This window comes from Corylus avellana, chromosome ca2 (assembly GCF_901000735.1).
Source record: "Corylus avellana chromosome ca2, CavTom2PMs-1.0".
In the NCBI taxonomy this organism is placed as follows: Eukaryota; Viridiplantae; Streptophyta; class Magnoliopsida; order Fagales; family Betulaceae; genus Corylus; species Corylus avellana.
Genome location: NC_081542.1, coordinates 16,437,878 through 16,457,972, shown reverse-complemented (window position 1 = coordinate 16,457,972; position 20,095 = coordinate 16,437,878). Strand labels below are relative to the sequence as shown.

Here is a 20,095-nt window from a genome sequence, read left to right as displayed (position 1 = left end):
CTGCCCAAATTTTACAAAAATTCGGGCAACCTAAAGTGGAAGGTTACAACACCCATCATCCCCAAGCAACCTAAAACTCTTAGAAAAGCCTAATTTTACATAAGAGACCATCCTCATTTGACATTCAAAGACTGAAGGAAATTTAAGGCGGCTGAGAAGCATATATCAAAGTGTGAAAATTTGCAACTGGGAAGAAAAAGCTAGACAAGAAATTGAAATCTGCGAAGATAAGCCTTGCATTGGTTTAAAATGGGAGGAAACTGGAAGCATCAGCACAAGCATTCAGAGATGTTGACATGAGAAGAAGAATGGCCAGCATCAATTATATGAATGAACCGGTTATTCTAAATAACTACATTTGCTTCTAAATTTAACCAGAAAAAATCTTATAGTTTTAAATTGGAAAAAAAAAAAAAAAAAAAAAAAGCCCTAATCTAATTGGTAATTTCAAAACCCTAATGCTCTCCCCAAGGATAGCTCGTCTTCGAACGAACTTAAACAGAAGATTAGATTTAACACCAAAACTTTCTGTCTTCTATGCGCACAAAAAGGGTATTCAGTAAGTCTTCTTTCTCAAAATTGGCCTTCGTGCTTCCTTCTTCACAGTTGCAGTGAATCCTGGGGTTGGTATATCCACAGTGGATTGATACAAGTCCTTCAATCTACACGTGAGGCATAAAATAAGAATATTATTAAGTAAAGCATATACCACAACCAAGTAAAGGTTTTTTCTTATGGGGAAAGTAATATTAAAATTACCGTGGAAAACTGATAAACAGAGCAACCACTGAAACCCCAACAATGAGAGGAAACACAGGTGCCGCAGTCAACTCCTGAAAATCGTGATGCATGGAGAACAAGCGGATCAACAAAAAGAAAGAAAGTAATAGTTCAGAGAAAATGATATCATTCTGAATGAGAGTGTGCTAAGAAGAAATGAATTCCTGCGGCAAGTACCATGAAATTAGCAACTGTTCAACTTTAATAATGAAATACAGGATGAGGGCTTTGTAAATCTCTGGATCCGGATCTCCAACATTTACTAGCAATCCAGGCACCAAATATAAGAAAGTCCTTATTAGATGACACCCCAAAATTTACTTTGGTAAGTGGGCCCCGTTAACTTTCTCATATTTACTACCCGAATTGCTAACAATTCAAACAGCAAAATTACTGGAAATTTTCATATCACAACCATCCATATGAAAACTAACAGAGCCACACAAACCTGTTTGTGGTGGTCCTCTTCAACTTTGTATCTGAGTGGACCAACATGAATTTGGGTATTCTTCTCTAAGTCGACCTCGATAATCTCGGACTCAAATTTGTGGGTGGTTGATGGTAGACTAGATCTGAGCTGCAGAAGGTGCTTGCCCCTAGGCAAGTCCTTCACCTGGAAGAAGTTGGAAAGTGGCAGAGGGAAGACTGACTCAATCTTAGTCATGTCACTGGCTGACTTTATTTCCACCATTAGCTGTGAATTTAGTTCCTCTACTCTCTTTCCTTCAACATGGCAACTTACAATGGTCATCTCTGGCTGTTCAAAGACCAGGAAATCCAAGCCCCTGATATCCTCAGATCCAACCTACAAAAATCAACCGACATGATCAAACCAGATCTCACATATTGGTAGCAACCACATAAAGGATATTATTTCGAAGATGTTATTTGTGATTTTATCAGAGATATTAGGTAAGACTAACCTTAACAGGAATAGATTCTGGAGATGCACGCTCAATTCTCGGGCTACCCAGACCATCCCTTTTCACTACTTTTATTACATATGTAGTGTCAGGATGGAGTCCTCTCAGACGATAACTTCCAGATGAATCAGTCACTGTTTCCTCATAGTAACCTTTTGACTCAGACCGGGCTTCAACTGAAACACCTTCTTTGGGTTGGCCAGACAGCAAAGTGATCACCCCTGTAGCACTGTAGAAAGGTTAAACTACCTTAGTATCTTGCAGAAGAGTCACGTCTAATTAAATGAAAATGCCAATGACAAAAAGGAGCAAAAAGCAATATTATGGAGCATAATTTAAGTTACATATTGGATCATGCATGCTTGCTAGGGTGGCAATTTGTGTTAGTGTGTCAAGTTCGAATTGTGTCAAGCTATAGGTTTAAGACTATATAGGTCAACCCTAACCCGACCCATTTACTTAAATGGATCAAATCCCTCGACCCTGACCTGCTAATTTTGTGTTGAATTCATATCGGGTTTACGGGTTGTGTTAAAAATTATCAACCCTAATGCTTGCTTAGAGATCATGCAAAGTCAAAATTTGGTCTTTTTTTAAACAGTAATCAAAAATTCATTTCTATTATATCGATCATAAGTTCATAACCCACCTTGGTTGTCCTTTGATTTGAACTGTACTGATTTCAAGACCAGGACTACCACCCCCTAGGCTACCACTCCAAAAGATTATTTCCCATTCTATTTTTTTATTCTACATAATAATGGCCATAAGAGTTGATGCCATAACTACCTATGGAAAGAAATCTGGCCGGTGTGCAGGTCTATCTACTATCTGTATATAAATAGGTTAGGTAAATAATCTAGCGGGCCCATTTTTGTTTGTGAAGGTTCATACTTCCAGGAATTGCATAAAACAAAAATGAGTTTATCAAAACTCAAGAATAAATCAAATAATTCAAAATGTCTCTTCAAATTAATGAATTTTTTTATTCCAAAAACCCAAACTGATTAGTTAAGTATTCAAAACATACCCTATATTTCTTTGACAAATAAGAGAGCAGCTATGGATTGCAGAGAGTTCGATATGAATTTGAACGAAGGAAAGAATCCACCGACTTCAAACCATTTAATTTTTATAAATAGTGTACATTCATTCAAAACGCATAGAGGCGGAACTCAAGTACACAAGAAGTATACAAGAGAGCCCTTAACCCATAGATAATTATTCTTTATACACATGGGAAAGGAAAGGGGGGAAGGGTATTCGAACTAGTGACCTCCGCTTTATGGGGCGTGGTCCCGAGCCGATTGAACTACCCCTTGGAGACTCATTTTATTTTTAATAAAAAAATCCAAACTAAGCAATGAACCTTTGAATTCTTTCTGTGACAGATTATGAACTGTCAAGGAAAATTGGTGCGAAAGCAATATAAAAACTCTCGCATCATGATGGCAGGGCATCACTGAGAGAGGAAAAATGACTAATGGAAGGAGAATAGACAGTAAAAGACCTGTAAGCCACACGGATGGCCTGGAAAGTGACTTCTCTAGACTCCCCAGAACCAAGTTCTATTGTCTGTGCTGGTGGTGAGAAAGCGTACTCCTACAAAAAAAAAAAAAAAAAATTATTGGCTAAGTCAGGTAGTTGAAAATAATCTTACCTTCAGTAAATACCACAACCATAGCTCTAATCATCTTCAATTTCTTTCCAACATTACATATGGCAGATACGAGTCACACCATCAAGCTTTAGTATTAACGAAAACTGATTGAATATAATATCATTATTTTGTGCAAAATCTTTAGTATTAAACTTTGTGATTAAAACAATTTGAGCAGTTATATAATGAATTGAGAGTGGTAAAATGATAAATTATGCTGGATGAGCAAGCTTAACAGTACTACAAAATCAACTAGACCTCGGCGAATTTGTTGAAAATGATTTAGTTTCTGGATTCTGAGTACAGAATCATTAAATAGAAGATCATAGAGGAGTTGCACATGAAAAAAGTGCACCCAAAAAAAACAAAAAGTAGATTGCATGAAAAATCATTAGAAAAACTCATTCTAGTAGAGTACCTTCAGCAGAGGACGCAGATAGAAAGTTCCAGGAAATAAGTTATCAAAATGGAATGTTCCACCAGCCCCAGATACTGAGTTATTCCTATAACCCTCTTCTCCACTCAATGATAGCAGCACGGATGGAATAGGTTCCTTAGCACCATCTTTAGAATGTATATGTACAGAAATTTGACCAAGCTTCTGACAAGAAAAGGAGTGAGGTCCAACCCGTTTCAGATGATATCCAGGCTGCAGAAAATAAGAGACGTGAGGGAAGATAGCAATGAATTGCAGTCATGGAAATAAATAGAGTATGCTCAATATGATGCTCTAACAAAATTACTAACAAATCTGTTCACGAATAACATACGCATTATTCAAACTTATACATGAAATATCTACAAATGAAGGATGTCGTGAGTAGGACACATCAATATTTAAGGTAGTTACAGAAAGCATACCAGTTAAATATATTTTATTGCAAAACAAATAAACTTTATAGAAATTCTATCACAACAAATGTTCCTAACCTTCGAAGCCTCAACGCTATACGTTATGTCATCATATAAAGGTCCAGCAATGAAGGATCCATCCATCTTTGTGGTAGTTTCAAGTACTAATTCACTGTTCTTAAGGGCAGCAATGTGGCTATCTCCAGCAGCAAGAATACTAATATGAACACCAGAAAGAGGAGGAGAAACGGATCCTTCAATATATAAGCCCAACCGAGCAGAAAATGGAGGAATGGAAGCTTGACAACCATCATTTGTCACTGAGACCTAACATATCATAGTTTGTGATGAAGCTTGACAGATCAACATAAAAAACTTTTGTAAATGATGAAAATTAAACTTACATGACGTTGTCTAGGATAAAACAAGATCTTCTTCACCCCATTATTCCTGCAACAAATCACAGCTCACGTAAGCGCTACAAGTAGTGCAGTAAAAGCAAGTTAACAACATTAGCGAGGTGTTAAACAAGTTTACTAGTAATGAAGACACAAATCAGAATGATGAAAGTTTACACACCAAAACAATAAATAAATAAATAAAATGCAGGTAGGGGAGCAAGAAGCAAAAGCTGCTTCTAACAGCAATGAGAAGGTGATTGAAACAGTCCATATCTACATAGAAACATGGATCAAATATTGGAGAAACCCAAGTCCACCACTAAGTTACCAGCGAAGCACTTGATGACACAGTTAGCAAGAAAACAACTAAATTTACATACCTTGAGTCCCGAGGAACAAAGGTAAGTTTGTCTCCAGGATTAGCCCATACAGAGAACTCATAAATGGCAGCACTTGTTTGATCATTGTCATTGGAACTAAGTTTAGCTGTGGTACCATCAACAACACTGCCCCCACTGTTCAGAATGTCCACAGCAATACTCTCGGGTACTTCATATGCACCATCAAGTGTGCTAGATTCAACATTGATCCGTCCTTTAAGTAGATACTTCTCTCCTTTCAGATAGATGGGCTACAAAAAGAAATAAAGGTGAGGAAAAAAGATTTGAAACAATCATGCATGTTAACCACAGCCATAGAAAAAAAATGAAAATGAAAAAGAACTATACCAAAGGGTTGAATGTATCAATCTTCATTGATGAACTCCCAAAGAAAATACATGAGTTAACAAAATGAAGTTCATGCAATCCGGGAGATTCTACACATATATGCTGGGAACCTTTCTGCAGTTCACACAAAGGAATAGAAATCAATTTTGCTTGAAAGTACATAAGGCATCCTGTCCTATGAATTTTAACTTTGGGGGATTTAATGAAGAGGCACTACCTTAATCTTCAAATTTACAGGTGACCCATCTTCTTGAGTCATGTAAGCATCTACATCATGGGTGGAGATAACATTAACCCAGTAACCTTTTTGAACGAATACAATTCCTTCTACATCCTCAGCACCAACGTCCAAATCAATGAAGCTCTGCTCCCAGCACCAATTATCTTCCCTTGTCACTCCTTCTGGGGAGTTGTGTTTGACCTAAAACAGTAACAATCAATTGAAGAAAAAAGTACATAGAATCAAAATAGCATTCAGAAACTTACACAAATCACTAACACCAATTCCACATGAATGTTTGAGATTTATATTCACAACAAGAAACAAGCTGGAAAATAATTGAAAGTTATGGGAAAATATAGAAGGCAGAGAGCAAGCACAATACCTCAAGCTTGTATTGTCCAGGGATGACATTTGAAAAGAGGAATTCACTGCTGTTGTCAGTCAAAGTAACTGTCTTTCTCTCTTCATTGCGTTTACCAGCGAATCTCACAAGGGTAACAGAAACTAACGGGCCACAGTTCTCCTTGCAGGCTACAGTACCAAGTACATTGACTAGTGCCTTAATCATGGACCAAAAAGAAAGATATATCAAAAATTATAACTTGCATTATTTTATAAACAAATGAGGTCCAATAAACACCTATGGCAATTTTCACGGGTAAAATAGAAAGGAAAATGAGGGTGGAAATTTGAGAAATCATTTATAGCTCCATATTAAGTTTGGATAATATGTCATAAATCCAAGTCAGAAATTCCAATTTGATCAATATGTCCTTTTAATTTTATATCATCTGCATTTATGAATTCCTTGAGAATTGTTATAACCAGAAAACCAATACGAATGAAAAAAAATAGTGATATAATCTTGCTTTAAAAAGCCAAGGAGAAGTTTTGTGAAAAGACAGAAAAAAAGTGAAAACGCATTCTCATTTTGTAAGTTTTTTACAAAGAAAATGAGCCAACACAAGAAAAATACGATATAAAGATGGGTTTACGGTTGAAACTAATTTACTTATTCTTCGAAGGTTGGAGGTGACGAGAAAAGTCTTTTGGATCTTTTTGCGAAGGTTGAAGTGGAGCGAGAGACCATAAAGGTTAAGGGAAAGATGGAGCTCAAGAATTTGGAGTGCTCCATCAATTTTGAGGCTAGAGGTCGGAGACCTTCTCCGGAGAAGTGCCAGCGCCGGCGGGGTTGTTTGAGATTGAAAATGATTTCTCCTTTCTTCCTGAAGTACAGTAGGGGTTTTGGGTTTTTAGGGCTGGTGCTGGGCTATTGTGGGTTTTGGTTTTGGTTTTTTTTTTTTTAGGTTTTTATTTTTGGATGAGGCTTCTTGATTGGTCTTTTGGGTTGGTCTTCTTGGGCTGTGTTTATGGGTTTTGCGCTTTTTTTTTGATATATACAACATTACTTATAAAAAAAAAAAAAAAAACTTATTCTTCAAGTGATCTATCAACGTTTTGCTTTATAATTTTTATTTTTTTGTTACTAAAAAGAAAAAGCAAAAGAATCTTAAATTCCTCTAATTTTGAGAAATATTACCTGAGAAAATTCAACATTCAACAATGGACTTTTGACAACAATGTCAACATGCGATGGCAAAAACATGAGTCCAGGAGCACTCTCAGGTGTAGCTGCCATAGCAGATAAGCGGTATCCACCTGGTAGAACCTGAACATATTATAGATAAAGGAGGAAGATGTGACTTGTAGAGCAGACGAAACACTAACTTCAATAAATGTATAGATAGCCAACATCAATGAAAAATCAAAACGCAGAAGGAAATATCATTTTACTAGACATTACCAGCTTTGTTGTGGTTGTGAGAATTTAAGATTGTGGATCCAACATGGTTAGGGTAATTACAGTAGCATCACTTCAAACTTGATAACTACTCAAAGTACATTTGCCTTTTGCCATTGTACTTTTTTTTTAATATAAGTAAATGAATTTCATTAGACGCACAAAGGGCACAACCCAAGTACACAGAAAGTATATATGGAAAAACACCCAGCATATCAAGAACACGGAAAAAGAAAACAAAAATCTGCATAGCTAGAGTCATGGGGTAAACAGGTAGCAAAGCTCCACTCAAATAAAGTTTTGAAAAGATAGGTCCTTAGATTCACGCTCGTTCTCTCTTGAACATTGAAGCTTCAAGCATTCCTTTCTCCCCAAATGCACCAGAATAAGAAAAAGGGAATTGCATTCCTAACAATAATGTTGTCATTCCGACTGACTCCCCTATTCCAACACGCCAAAAGATCCACCACCCGTTTAGGCATAACCCACTCTACCCCAAATATCTGAAAAACCATAATTCACAACTCTCTAGAGACATCACAATGACAAAAAAAAGATGATCTAGAGTTTCTCCACTCTTTTTATACATACAGAGCCAATCTATCACTATGATGAGATGCTTTGGGAGATTATCCAAAGTGAGAATTTTACCGAGGGAAGCTGTCCACATAAAGAAAGCCAACTTCAAAGGAGCCTCAATCCTCCAAACGCTCTTCCGAGGGGAGGGGCAAACACCATTAAGAAGAACCTTATAAAAAGTTTTGACCTAAAAAGATTTTCTTTTTTAGGGCATCCAACATAGGCGATTATCACCCTCCCAACCCACTCTAGCACAATACAAAACATTGAAGAAAGAGGAGACGGAGTCCACCACCCAATCATGCACCAACCAGGTCAAGTTAATGTCCTAGTGAGCAGCTGTATCATTCCTAACACTCCTAAGGGCCACCGTTGCATCCCTATTCCTAGCAAGACATAATAACTCCAAAATAGAATCCTTCAAAGTACGATCTCCACACCATATATCATGCCAGAACCTAGAATGAGAGCCATCACCCCCTTCTCCACAGCAAACCTCCACAACCACTTACCCAAAAGGGCCTGATTCAATGTAGACAAACTCATGATCCCTAACTCTCCGAAATGGATAGGAGAGCGCACATTCTACCAATTAACAAGATGGAATTTCGGCACATCGTCCAAACCACTCCAGAAAAAATCCCTCTGCCATTTTTCTAACTGATTAGCAACACTAACCGAGATAAGGAAAAGGGAGAGGAAATAGGTAGGAAGGTTGGGCATAGTGCTCTTAATCAACGTTACTCGACCACCCCTAGACAAGTAAAGTCCTTTCCAATCAGCTAATTTTCTCTCCATTTTTTCAATGATAGAATCCCAAACAAACTTAGCCTCAAACTAAACACCCAAAGGGAGACCCAAATATTTCAAAGGCAAGGAAGAAACCCTACAGCCTAGAATATGAGCCAACTCACTCACATTGGGCACGTTACCCACAGGAACCTACTCCGATTTAGCCAAGTTAGTCTTCAAACTGGAGGCAGCTTCAAAACAAAGAAGGGTACATCTCAGGTATCGAATCTAGTATGGAGCAGTCCCACAGAAAATGAGGGTATCATCGGCAAACAGGAGATGGGATACAGAAACATGATCATCACTCCTAGCCCCCACCGAGAGACCAGAAATAAAGCCCTCATTCACAACAACTACCATCATACAACTCAAAGCTTCCATAACAATCACAAAAAGAAGGGGGGGGAGAGAAGGCCCCGTCTCAAATCCAGAGAGCTATTGAAGAACCCACTAGACATACCATTAACCAGGATAGAGAATTGAACTATGGATATGCAATTGCCAATCCACTTCTGCCACTTCTCCCTAAAACCACATCTCCCTAGCAAGTAAAGCAAAAAGCCCAGCTAATATGATCATAAGCCTTCTCTAAGACCAATTTACACCATTGTACTGAACTGTAGATATGCAATTGACAATCCACTTCCGCCACTTCTCCCCAAAACTACATCCCCCTAGCAAGTAAAGCAAAAAGTCCCAACTGACATGATCATAAGCCTTCTTTAGGTCCAATTTACACCATTTTACTTTATTGACAACTGCATAATATATATATATATATATATGTCTTCCACTAGATTTTCCAATACCCATTTGAAACAAAAACTAAATTAATTCAAATCCACAATCAAGAAATCAAATGAGATGAGGTAGGGATAACTACTAACTCCCCAGTTCTAGTTGCTTATAGCCTCATGCAGTCATGCTTCAACAAAGGATCAGAAAATTAAATTCTAAATCAATAACATGTCAACTCAATGGGTGAAAAGACTTTATGGCATCTTGTATAAGTTGAATCTCAAAACTCTTATCAAGAGAAAGAAAAACTAAAAGATAAAAAGAATAAGAAGCTTAGTAAAACTAAATAGAAAAGCTTTGCTGGCTTCCATTACCCAAGTAACACCATATAACCAAAATTACTTAATGAGCTTCAGATTCTCCGAATACAACTCTGTCAATGTCTCTTTTAACTTTAGTTATGGAGATATCAGAAAGACTTTACAGAATACTAAGCAATTAGAGAGCAATACCTCATTGAGGTTCAGGCTAACATACCTCAAAGCAGAAATTTCCACTTCCATCAGTCAGTTTCACTTGAGGTTTGACATTTTCTGGTCCATGAGTCAAAGCTACCTATAATACAAACATGACAATGAATTTAATTGCAATGCACGAAACAAGTAACAAAAATTAAAAGATAGAAATTGTGATTTTACCTTTGCCTTGAAACCAGCACTAACCATCCGAACTACACCACATACATCATAGGAAACTGCTTTAATATCAGTAACCGAAGCCATGTTTGGCAATACCTGAAGGAGCAACCAAAGTTAGGAAAGAGAAAAGGACAGCAATTTAGTAATTGTAATCAGTACAAACACCAGTTCAATGAGTTAAATGTAAATTTAAATAACTGAACCCTGTCACTTCTAATTCAGGTATGCAAGATTCTCTACGCTATACTTTACCATATAATCCTTCAGTATGTTGAATTTGTAATGCTCCTTTATGGCCTCTATTGTATAGCGATTGGAAGTAACCTAAAATTCAAAACTTGAAAACTTAAGCAGATAATATACTCTTAACTTAAGATGAAGCACCTCAACTAATATCGAAGACATGAATCAAATTACAAAATGTTCCAAGTGATTGACAAACCATATTCAAAGAAGCAGGCATGCACACAAGTGAGAGGGAGGGAGCATTGTAGGACAAATTAAAAGTCAAAATCTAGAATATATAAATGAAAGAGCAGACCTTTTAACCAAAGACGTGGAAAAATAATGGTTTTATGGTGAAAGAAAATGTGGTAAGAACTCAACTTTTTCAGTAAATATTGTAAGAAGAAGGTTAAAAATCAGTGCAACTCTTATGCATAATTCATTTTTTGATAAGTAAATAAGTTGCGCCAAATTGCACCCCTCTGCACTTCTTTATGAGTTTGGATTATGCATAATTCATTTAAGAAATGATACTCTTCATATTTTCGAGCTTAACAAGCCAAACAATGACTTTAATTCATTTGTCATAAATTAGAATTATAGATTTTTTTAATAAGTAACCCAATCTCATAAAGAAGTGCAAAGGAGCACAACCCAAGTACACAGGAAATATACAAGAAAAATGAACTTCTTGTATAGATATTAAAAAGGGAAAAAAGAACTTCAGGTTCGAAAGGCAAAAAGAACTCTCATATCCAATACAGTATGATTTCCTTCAAAAACAAACAGTATCCTGATCAGTTCCTAATCCAGTGAAGTGGTCATAACTGATAAAAACTAGCACCAGTAGATGTTCACCACAAATTTATAAGCCAACTCAGTGTATCTGCAACTTGTTCAACAAACTACAACAAGCAGACTGTCTCATAAGACACTGATACAACTAATACAGATGCCAACTCGTATTATTTCTTTGAATATAGAGACAGATAACAGATTGGAAGAAGATGTGAAAAAAAATCAGAAGAAATCAAGAAGAGCTAAAGCGTGCAGGTAAACTTGGATATTGAGAGCAATGTGCATACCTTGTCAAGCTTTATACAGACACATATTTATATATACAACATTCGTACATGCATATAATATATAAAGTAATTATACCTGATCGAGCTTGTAAAATCCTTGTTTGTCAGTGATAGACCTTTCATGACCATCAACTATAATTTTAACACCCTCCACTCCAACGTCATTTCCATCAACTACACGGCCCCCAACAGAAAATCCAGTGACCTACACAATTTAACAAGAACACAGGATTGAGCATGTTAATATATTCACATAAAATCCAAAATAGGATAAGACACCTAACATTACCTGAACAAGCAAATTTAAGGCTAAATAAAGGGAACAAGAATAAGAAGAAATATATATACACTAGCTTGGTAGAGTCATGTAAAACATGAATTTATCTTAATGTAACTTTAAAACGTGAATTCATCATTACCAAGAAGACTTTTAAAATACTAGTAGCCAATTAACATGCAGACTTTTAACAGCACTGAAAGAGCTAGACAGTTATTTTTTTTATTTTTTTATTTTTTTTATAGGTAAACAAAGAAATATCATCAAAGAAAGCGCAAGGCATCCCCAAGCATACAGGAAATATACAAAGGACACCAAAACAGAAAAAACAAAAAACAAAGAAAACACCCGCAAAAACCCAAAAGACATAAGAACACCAAGAGCCCCACAACAGAAATCCAAACCCACAAAAAACCCTGGGCTAGATTACAACACAGCAAGAACCCTCTTGCCTACTTTGCCCCGGCTAGACCCAACTCCCCTAGCATCAAAGTTGATCGAGCACTCTAAATTCTTAAGCTTCCTTCTCCCTTTTGGTTTAGAAGCAGAGACTAAAATCTTTTGACGCTGCTCCTCATCAACTAAAGTCAAGAAATCCAGAAAACCCTTCTCATCAACCCCGTAACAGATCCCATAGTGATAACACAATCTTGCATCTTGCACTGCCTCAGGGTAACCTACAATCCCCCCCCCCCCTCTCTCTCTCTCTCTCTCTCTCTCTCTCTCTCTTTCAAGATCACTCCCCTTCGAAGATTCACCCACAAGACCATCATCCAACTGATTTGAGGGAGCAAACCCACCCACGCCAGACAAAGACAACGGACCAGTCCCGACGCCACCAGACGAAGGCTAGGCAACGGAAGGACTCTTGACCACACTAGAAGTGCTCAGGAGAGGACTTCCTGACCTCACCCCTTACAGACGTTGGCGCGGACTGAGCAACGACTACAACACTAAAAGAGCTAGACAGTTGAACCATTCAAATAATTGACAGCTCATAAGATAGCGAACGAACCAGTAAATTAACAACTTTTACTACAATAGACTGCCAACATGCTTGTAGTTGAACAACCAAATTCCATCAAGACAACAAACCAAACTTCATCCATCTCAAATTCATTCTTTTCCTTTGTAGTAATTTTTCTTACAAAAGAGACAATAGTGAAGAGCTAGAAAGGGAGAAGGAGATTTCATTCCCATAGGCATAAGCAATATCTTTGACAATGAAGAGGGACTTTCAGGAGGTTCACACGACAAGAAACAGGCAAGTTTAAACAATTCAAGTACTCTAGCATGGTAAAAGTAAGGAGTGGCCCTAGTGGTTACATTAATTGATTTGAAAATTCTGGTATATCAGCTCAAGACACTACCATGAGATTGTAGGGTTATGGTATTAGAGTGGAATGTTAGGGTATGCTATTCTGCATCAAAGCTAGTTTCAATAAAACAGTGTCACTTTAGATGAGAGTCAATCATCCACTCATCCAGGAAAGATGTATTCCAATGCAGCAAAGAATCAAGGAAGGTTAGGAGACATCTTCAGTTGGACATGAAAAAATACAAGATCATCTATGATAGTGGAAGAGTTTGATTCGTTCCAAAAAATCAAACTACACAGCAGGTTTGTGCATTTGACTGAGTGGAATGGAAATATTTGGAGTGGATTTAGATTGTGTTACACAAAGACAAGGAAAGATTGATCGGAAGTCGTGTGTGTGTGTGTGAGTGTGTATGTTGGGAGTGGCGGGTAAAGAATAAATAAAAGAAGATTTTACTTGTCCTGAGATGGTCGTCTTACCCTAATCAAGAGTAAATTATCCAGCTTACCTACGCACTTCTGCTCCTTTTTTCCTTTACCAGCCGATATGGCTAGGAGATTGGAGCGCCTTCAAAGGGGCTTTCTTTGGGATGGACTAGGCGGTGAGCCCAAACTTCATCTGGTGAACTGGAAGACTATCTTCTCCTTTGTTCCTAGAGGAGGCTTGGAAGTTAAAAACCTCATGTTGTTCAATAAAGCTTACTTGGTAAATGGCTTTGTCGATTTGTGCAAGAGGAGACTTCTCTATGGAGAAAGGTGATTGTTGAGCAGTACAGGATCCAGAGCAAGGGTTGGTGTTCAGAGGAAGTTTGAGAGCCCTATGGGGGGTGCCTTTCGAGGAATATTAGGAATGGCTAGAGGAATTTCTCCAACTTTGTCTCTTTTAGGGTTGGGGACGGGTCTCGTATTTGTTTTTGGCATGATGTTTGTTGTGGTGAAGTTGCTCTCAAACCTTCATTCTCAAAGCTTTATTCAATAGCTCATGACAAAAAGGTCTTGGTATCAGATTTTTATTCATTGGAATCCAAGTATCATCATGGCAGTCTAGGATTGAGAGTTGGAATCTCGACTCTTTCCTCAATCCAATATAGTTCTCAACAACCCATCCGAGGAGGTGGATAGATTGTTGTAGACCCCAGCCAGCAATCATGACTTTGATATAAAAGGCTATGATAACACTTTACAGAGTGAAAAGCCTTGCCCCTTCCCCTAGAAAAGTGTTTGGAAGGTTAAGGCTCTGCCCCGCATTGCGTTCTTTACTTGGACAGCAACTTTGGGTAGAATTCTTACAGATAATCTTAGAAGGTGGGGTTTCACTCTTGTAAAATGGTGTTACCCATGCAAAAAGAATGAGGATACCGTTAATCATCTTCTCGTCCATTGTAAGTACACTAAGTACACTAGCAATCTTTGCCACTTGGTTCTCAACTTATTCAGAGTTTTGTGGGCTATGCCTAGCAACATCCAAAAGTTGCTACATTTTTGGAGGACTCAAGGCCGGGGACATCCCAAAGAGGTTATCTGGAAAGTTATTCTTGCGTTCTTAATGTGAAGCATTTGGAGAGAAAGGAATCAACGCCTCTTTGAGGACTGCAAGTATAATGTGCTTTGTTTAAAATCCTTTTTTTAATATCTCTTTTGAATTGGGTTGTAATCTATGTTCTTAATTTCTCCTTCTCGAATATTTTAGACCATGCTAACATTTTAGATTTCAGACACCTTAGAGTGGTTGTTTCTCTTATATACTTTTCATGTGGGCTTTACCTTTTCTTTTTAATAAATTATCATTCATCAAAAACAAAAAAAAACAAAAATTAAAAGAGAAGCATATCTACTATTACTCTTTTAGCATATTCAATTTTTTTTTTTTTTTTTTTTTTTTATAAGTAATAGCCAGTCTTATTAAAAGCGAATTAGCATATTCATTTTTTATTAGACAACAATTTCATGCAAATGGTTGGGCGGCAAAGTCTTAATTCTAAATCCAAACAAACTTACTTTACATATTTTATAAACAATTTCACATCATGCTTACAAAAATCTAGTGGGACAGAAAATAAAGAAAAAAGATGGAGAATAATTACCATAACAGGATAAAATGTTCTGGTTTGACAATGTAGCCAACTATGTAGCTTACCTGAAACTTTTGGGGAACTGTCACATGTTGATGCTCAACAATCACTGATGCAATGGGAGGTGAAACATCAAATACTGTGTTTTCACCCTTGTAGAAAGGTATGAGCTCGTATCTTCCTGCAAGTAATTCAAGAATATGAAAAAGATGCAGAAGTTTTGAATAAGCAGAAAGGTGAAAACAAAAGAGATTACAAAAGAAAGATAATGCAAGTATTAAAAATGCAGCAACTAGAATGAAAAGCAACATCTAAATAGAGAATTACCACAGGGTATTGATTTAAACATAAACATTCCTTCAGCATTGGATACAGCATGGCAGAGAGCCTTTCTTTGTCCAGGGGCATTACCAGAACCTTGGGGACAATCTACCTCTAAGACATCATCTGAGTATAAATACATGTGAACTCCCAATATTGGATTTCCCTACCAAAAAGAAAACAAACTATTTTGATTTTATATATAGAAGGGCATAAAAGTGAAGCATAATCAGCCAGCAAGTGATGAGCAAAATTAACTAAGTATCACACTTCAACAATAGGCATTGCACATAGTATCTTCTAAGTGAACAGAGAACAAAATTATATCCCTGAACAGATCTCATCACAATAAACATGAATGTTATATTTAATATTCAGATCTGCTTATAATAGATGGATTTTGTAAAACTAGAGAGAGGAACACAAATAAATTGAATTATAATGGAACTGTTGTCTCTACGATAAGTTTACCTGAGCAACAACAAAGCCATGGACATCATACCCAGGGACAAAGAAAATGTCATCAACTACACCATTTCCAAACCCCAATTCCACCTGCAAGAAGTGCATTTCCAAATGAGTGGCAATGTGGGATATACATGCCTGTCAACCATAATAGGTAGGTATGTAGGTAGATAGATTCTTGGGGGGAAGGAAGAGAGAGGAACTAACATGAGCAATAAAAGGCAAACGTAAAAACAAAGTGAAAGAAAAAACATCCAACCTCTGTGGAGCCTCGAACTTCAACTTTCAGATCAGAATGCGAAGCACGTAATTCATATTTTCCTGCACACAATACATTGCTATTACTTATCAAAAAAAATATATATATTTTCCTGCACAAGAAGAATGTTATCAAACTAGAATTCCCATTTGTTAAGTGAAGGGAGAGTTAAAAATTAGTCATCCCTTTGAAATTAAAATCACAAGGAATCCATAATGTCAAGTGCAGTCCCACTAGGAAATTGGATCACTGCATGTGCTATACTATGCAAGACATCTTTGAAACTCGAAGACATGTCACACTTTTTACAAACAAAATCATTTTTAAAAGATATTCTAGGATAGGCTGGGAACTTCAATGTTGGTTCCTTGGAAGAAGTTGCCACATAGAGAACAAACACGTTATCTTTTTAACAAAAAACTACCAGGCAAACTTTCGTACCTGGAAGTATATTTGTGAACAAGTAACTCCCCATTGATGATGTCAAGACAGAAGAGACAAGATCGCCATTAGGAGACAAAAGTTCAACTTTTACATTTGAAGGGCCTCCATTCTTAAGAGCACAGCTCTCTCCACCCACAGCTCCCACCACCTTACCAGAAATGGTGAACCTACAATGAGAATACTTTCACATTGTAACTCATACTAGAAATTTAAAAACATGTCCCCAAGCACATAACACGAATTAGATTTCTTGTGGGGAGGAATGGGTGAGGAGTCTAAGATGCATCTTGTAAGTTGGAATCAAGTGTGTCGTCCCCTTCGCTATGGTGGCCTTGGCATTCGGAAGTTACACCTTTTTAATCAAGCTCTCTTAGGAAAATGGCTTTGGAGATATGCGAATGAGAGTGAGGCTCTTTGGAGTAAGGTTATCAAAGCTAAATATGAAGACAAGGAAGGAGGGTGGTGCACTAAGGAGGTGTCGGGTGCCCATGGTGTGGGCCTATGGAAGCACATTCGTCAAGGTTGGAATCTTTTTGCCAAAGAGATTCGTTTCGAGGTGGGGGAGGGTTCGAAAGTTCGTTTTTGGCATGATATTTGGTGTGGGGAGAGTCCCTTGAAGCAAACCTTTCCGTCCTTATTTAATATCGCCAGACACAAAGAAGCTTGGGTGAAGGATAATTTTACTTGGAGGAGTGGGAGAGTTGAATGGAATGTCATTTTTGTTCGGCCCGTCCAAGATTGGGAGATGGATATGGTCTCTCCTTTCTTTGATCGGTTGTATTCTTGCAAGATTTCCATAGGAGTGGCAGATCGTATGTGCTGGATTTCATCTAAGAAAGGAAAGTTTGAGGTTAAGTCGCTCTACAAGGCTTTGTCCCAATCCAGTCAAGAGGTGTTTCCTTGGAAAAGCATTTGGCGCACTAAAGCTCCTATGCGAGTGGCTTTTTTTGGGTGGACAGCGGCTCTAGGCAAAATCTTGACACATGATAATTTGCGTAAGAGGAATATAGTGGTTATGGAGTGGTGTTGTATGTGCAAGAAGTCCAGAGAGACAGTCGATCATCTTCTTCTACATTGTGAGCTCGCTAGTGCTCTATGGCATTCGATTTTTAGTCGGTTTGGCTTGCATTGGGTCATGCCTTGCAGGGTGAGAGCTTTGTTCGAGAGTTGGTGGTCGGGAGGACGATCCCGGAGCGCAGTTGTGTGGAAGATGATCCCTCTGTGTCTTATGTGGTGTATATGGAATGAAAGAAATGCTAGATGTTTTGATAATTCCACTAGGACTATAGAGGAACTGACCCATTTTTTCCTCTTTACTCTTTACTCTTGGACGGCCGCTTGGCTAGCTCCTATAGAGATTAGCTTTTCTGATTTTCTTTTTCATTTCTCTCCCTCTTAGGCGCTCTCTTTTTATACCGCCCGTGTAAATGGGTTGCGCCCCTTTGCGCCTTTTCTTTATAATACATTTACTTATCAAAAAAAAAAAAACACGAATTAATCAAAACAAACCCTGTGAAACGGAAATTTATATCTTCATTGCCATTGCAACCAGTATCATCAACAACAACAGGAACCTGCCAAGGACATTATTTGTGTCAGATTTTACAGAAACTCAATTTTCATAAAAATGGACCGTGTGTAGTCCACCATGCTTGAGAAAATTTTGCGTAAAGAACAATGCAATTATTATACCTTCTCTGGGTCCCACGCCCATCCTTCTGGTCCATTTATTTGAATTACCAAAGAACCCTACAATTCACATAATTACAATAAGAAACACTTGAAAGAACACATGCACATGGAGGAAGCATCAAAAGCATTAGCATATTTAGATATTACCTTGTCGTATACTGGAATGAAGTAGTAGCCATTGGGAGCACACTGAGTTCTGTCCTTTACCAGTCCATCCACCGTGCGAAGCTCAATCTACCATTCACCAAAATTTACATACATAGATTTAAACAAACTAAACATAACTGCAAAATAACGGCCCCGTGTTCATCATTCTATCCATGTTGATACCAGTGCTACATTACTTGTGCAACAAATAAACGCTTCCAAATCAAAGATAAGTATACATTTCAAACATTTCCTTATTTCCCTCAACTCGGCAATGTACTACAAAAGCTTCAAAGCCAAAAATTGTGCAATACCGTGATATGAGAATAATCCAATTTCGCAGCATTCGTCGTCCTCGACTTCATCAAAGACGTACTAGCCTACAAAAAACGAATTCAATTTCAGAGAGTAAGAAACAAATTCCTGGACTTCGATTACAACCACAAATTCAAGTTACAAGTAATTATTGTGCACCGCAAAAGCCATCACTGCCAAATTCAGATCCACGATTTATGGCTCTCCGATTCTCAGAAATCCGTATTTTTCATCCTATAACTATTCCAACGTTTGGTTGCTATGGAATTACAGGATATAGCATAGGAAACGGAATTGAAGGCGAATAATTGAATCCAAAACCTGTTAAATGATTCCGAGAGAGAGAGAGAAAGAGAGAGAGGTGATTGACCTCGACAAATCCGCCACAGCCGTGGATGGAATCAGCGGAAGCAGCTGAAAAATAATGGATTACGATGAAGAAGCACAGCAAAGCGTCTCTGATCGTCATTCTACGCAGCAGGATTGGAGCTCGGCGAGGGTGTTTCATTGCAAGGTAAGGAGATCTGGTTATTTTACATGAGATTTTGATATATTATAAATATATATATAAAATATGTAAATTAGAGCACACTCAGTAGTCAGTGGTGTCTGGGAACTCTTGCACTGTCAGGTGCGAGAGGGTTTATGGGTTTCGTAGGAAATGCAAGTGAGAAGAACGATCATCTTGGAGACTTTGTTGGATGTAAAGACGTTGAAACGACATCGTCTTGATTTTTGAAGTTAAACGGCATCGTCTATTTGTTCCTTTCTCTCTTTTCGTGTTTTGATCTTGGGCCATATCAGCTAGGGTGGGGCAAAGCCCGCTTGAACCCGCTCAAAGTTGACCCGAGCCGCCTGGTCCAGTCCAACGGGGTTAGGGCTCGTGAACTACATAGCCTAAAGTCTCTCCTTGTGAGGTTGTAGGTCTAGCCCAGCCCGATGGTAAACCCAATTTTAAAGTTGACATGATATTTTTCAACATTCCACGAAAATTTACGAAATTCGGCTCAGGATCACGATCAATATTACGATTTCAACCACTCTTATAATTGAGAAACGTACAAATTTAGCCCTAAAGAGGTCAATAACCACCCCCTATATCTATAAGATGATTCCAAATATTTTTATTTGAGTATAATCTCTCTCAAGGTGTTATTGGAGATGTCTTTAATGCTTAAGTCAATAAAATTTTATTACAAGTAAAAGTCACATCAATTGACTATCTTATATAACATATAAGTTTTGCCCGGTGTAACCTTATAGGTAGATATACTTTTTTGTGGTGTATGACAGCCGCCCT

At 37.7% G+C, this 20,095-nt stretch overlaps 1 protein-coding gene across 1 annotated transcript; it reads right to left on the bottom strand.

The window, feature by feature from the left end:
- Positions 1 to 212: 212 nt before the first annotated feature.
- Positions 213 to 19,435, bottom strand: LOC132168843 (uncharacterized). The gene is made up of 27 exons (XM_059579901.1): positions 19,166 to 19,435; positions 18,795 to 18,860; positions 18,481 to 18,567; positions 18,334 to 18,390; positions 18,151 to 18,215; positions 16,639 to 16,808; positions 16,198 to 16,259; positions 15,945 to 16,028; positions 15,480 to 15,639; positions 15,218 to 15,333; positions 11,562 to 11,690; positions 10,428 to 10,499; positions 10,176 to 10,271; positions 10,015 to 10,092; positions 7,108 to 7,236; positions 5,950 to 6,126; positions 5,562 to 5,765; positions 5,345 to 5,458; positions 4,997 to 5,247; positions 4,620 to 4,665; positions 4,294 to 4,542; positions 3,782 to 4,012; positions 3,214 to 3,305; positions 1,704 to 1,932; positions 1,229 to 1,585; positions 760 to 833; positions 213 to 662 (listed from the first exon to the last, which is right to left on the bottom strand). Exons 1-27 carry the CDS (start codon positions 19,301 to 19,303, stop codon positions 557 to 559), a joined length of 3,639 nt encoding a protein of 1,212 aa, XP_059435884.1. The 5' UTR covers positions 19,304 to 19,435; the 3' UTR covers positions 213 to 556.
- Positions 19,436 to 20,095: the final 660 nt, after the last annotated feature.

Coding starts and splice junctions, on each gene's coding strand:
- LOC132168843 (XM_059579901.1), bottom strand. CDS start 19,303: ATGAAACACCCTCGCCGAGCTCCAATCCTGCTGCGTAGAATGACGATC. Junction 5,459..5,561: donor CTGTAAATTTGAAGATTAAG/GTAGTGCCTCTT, acceptor TGTGAACTGCAG/AAAGGTTCCCAGCATATATG. Junction 4,543..4,619: donor TTTATCCTAGACAACGTCAT/GTAAGTTTAATT, acceptor ATGATATGTTAG/GTCTCAGTGACAAATGATGG.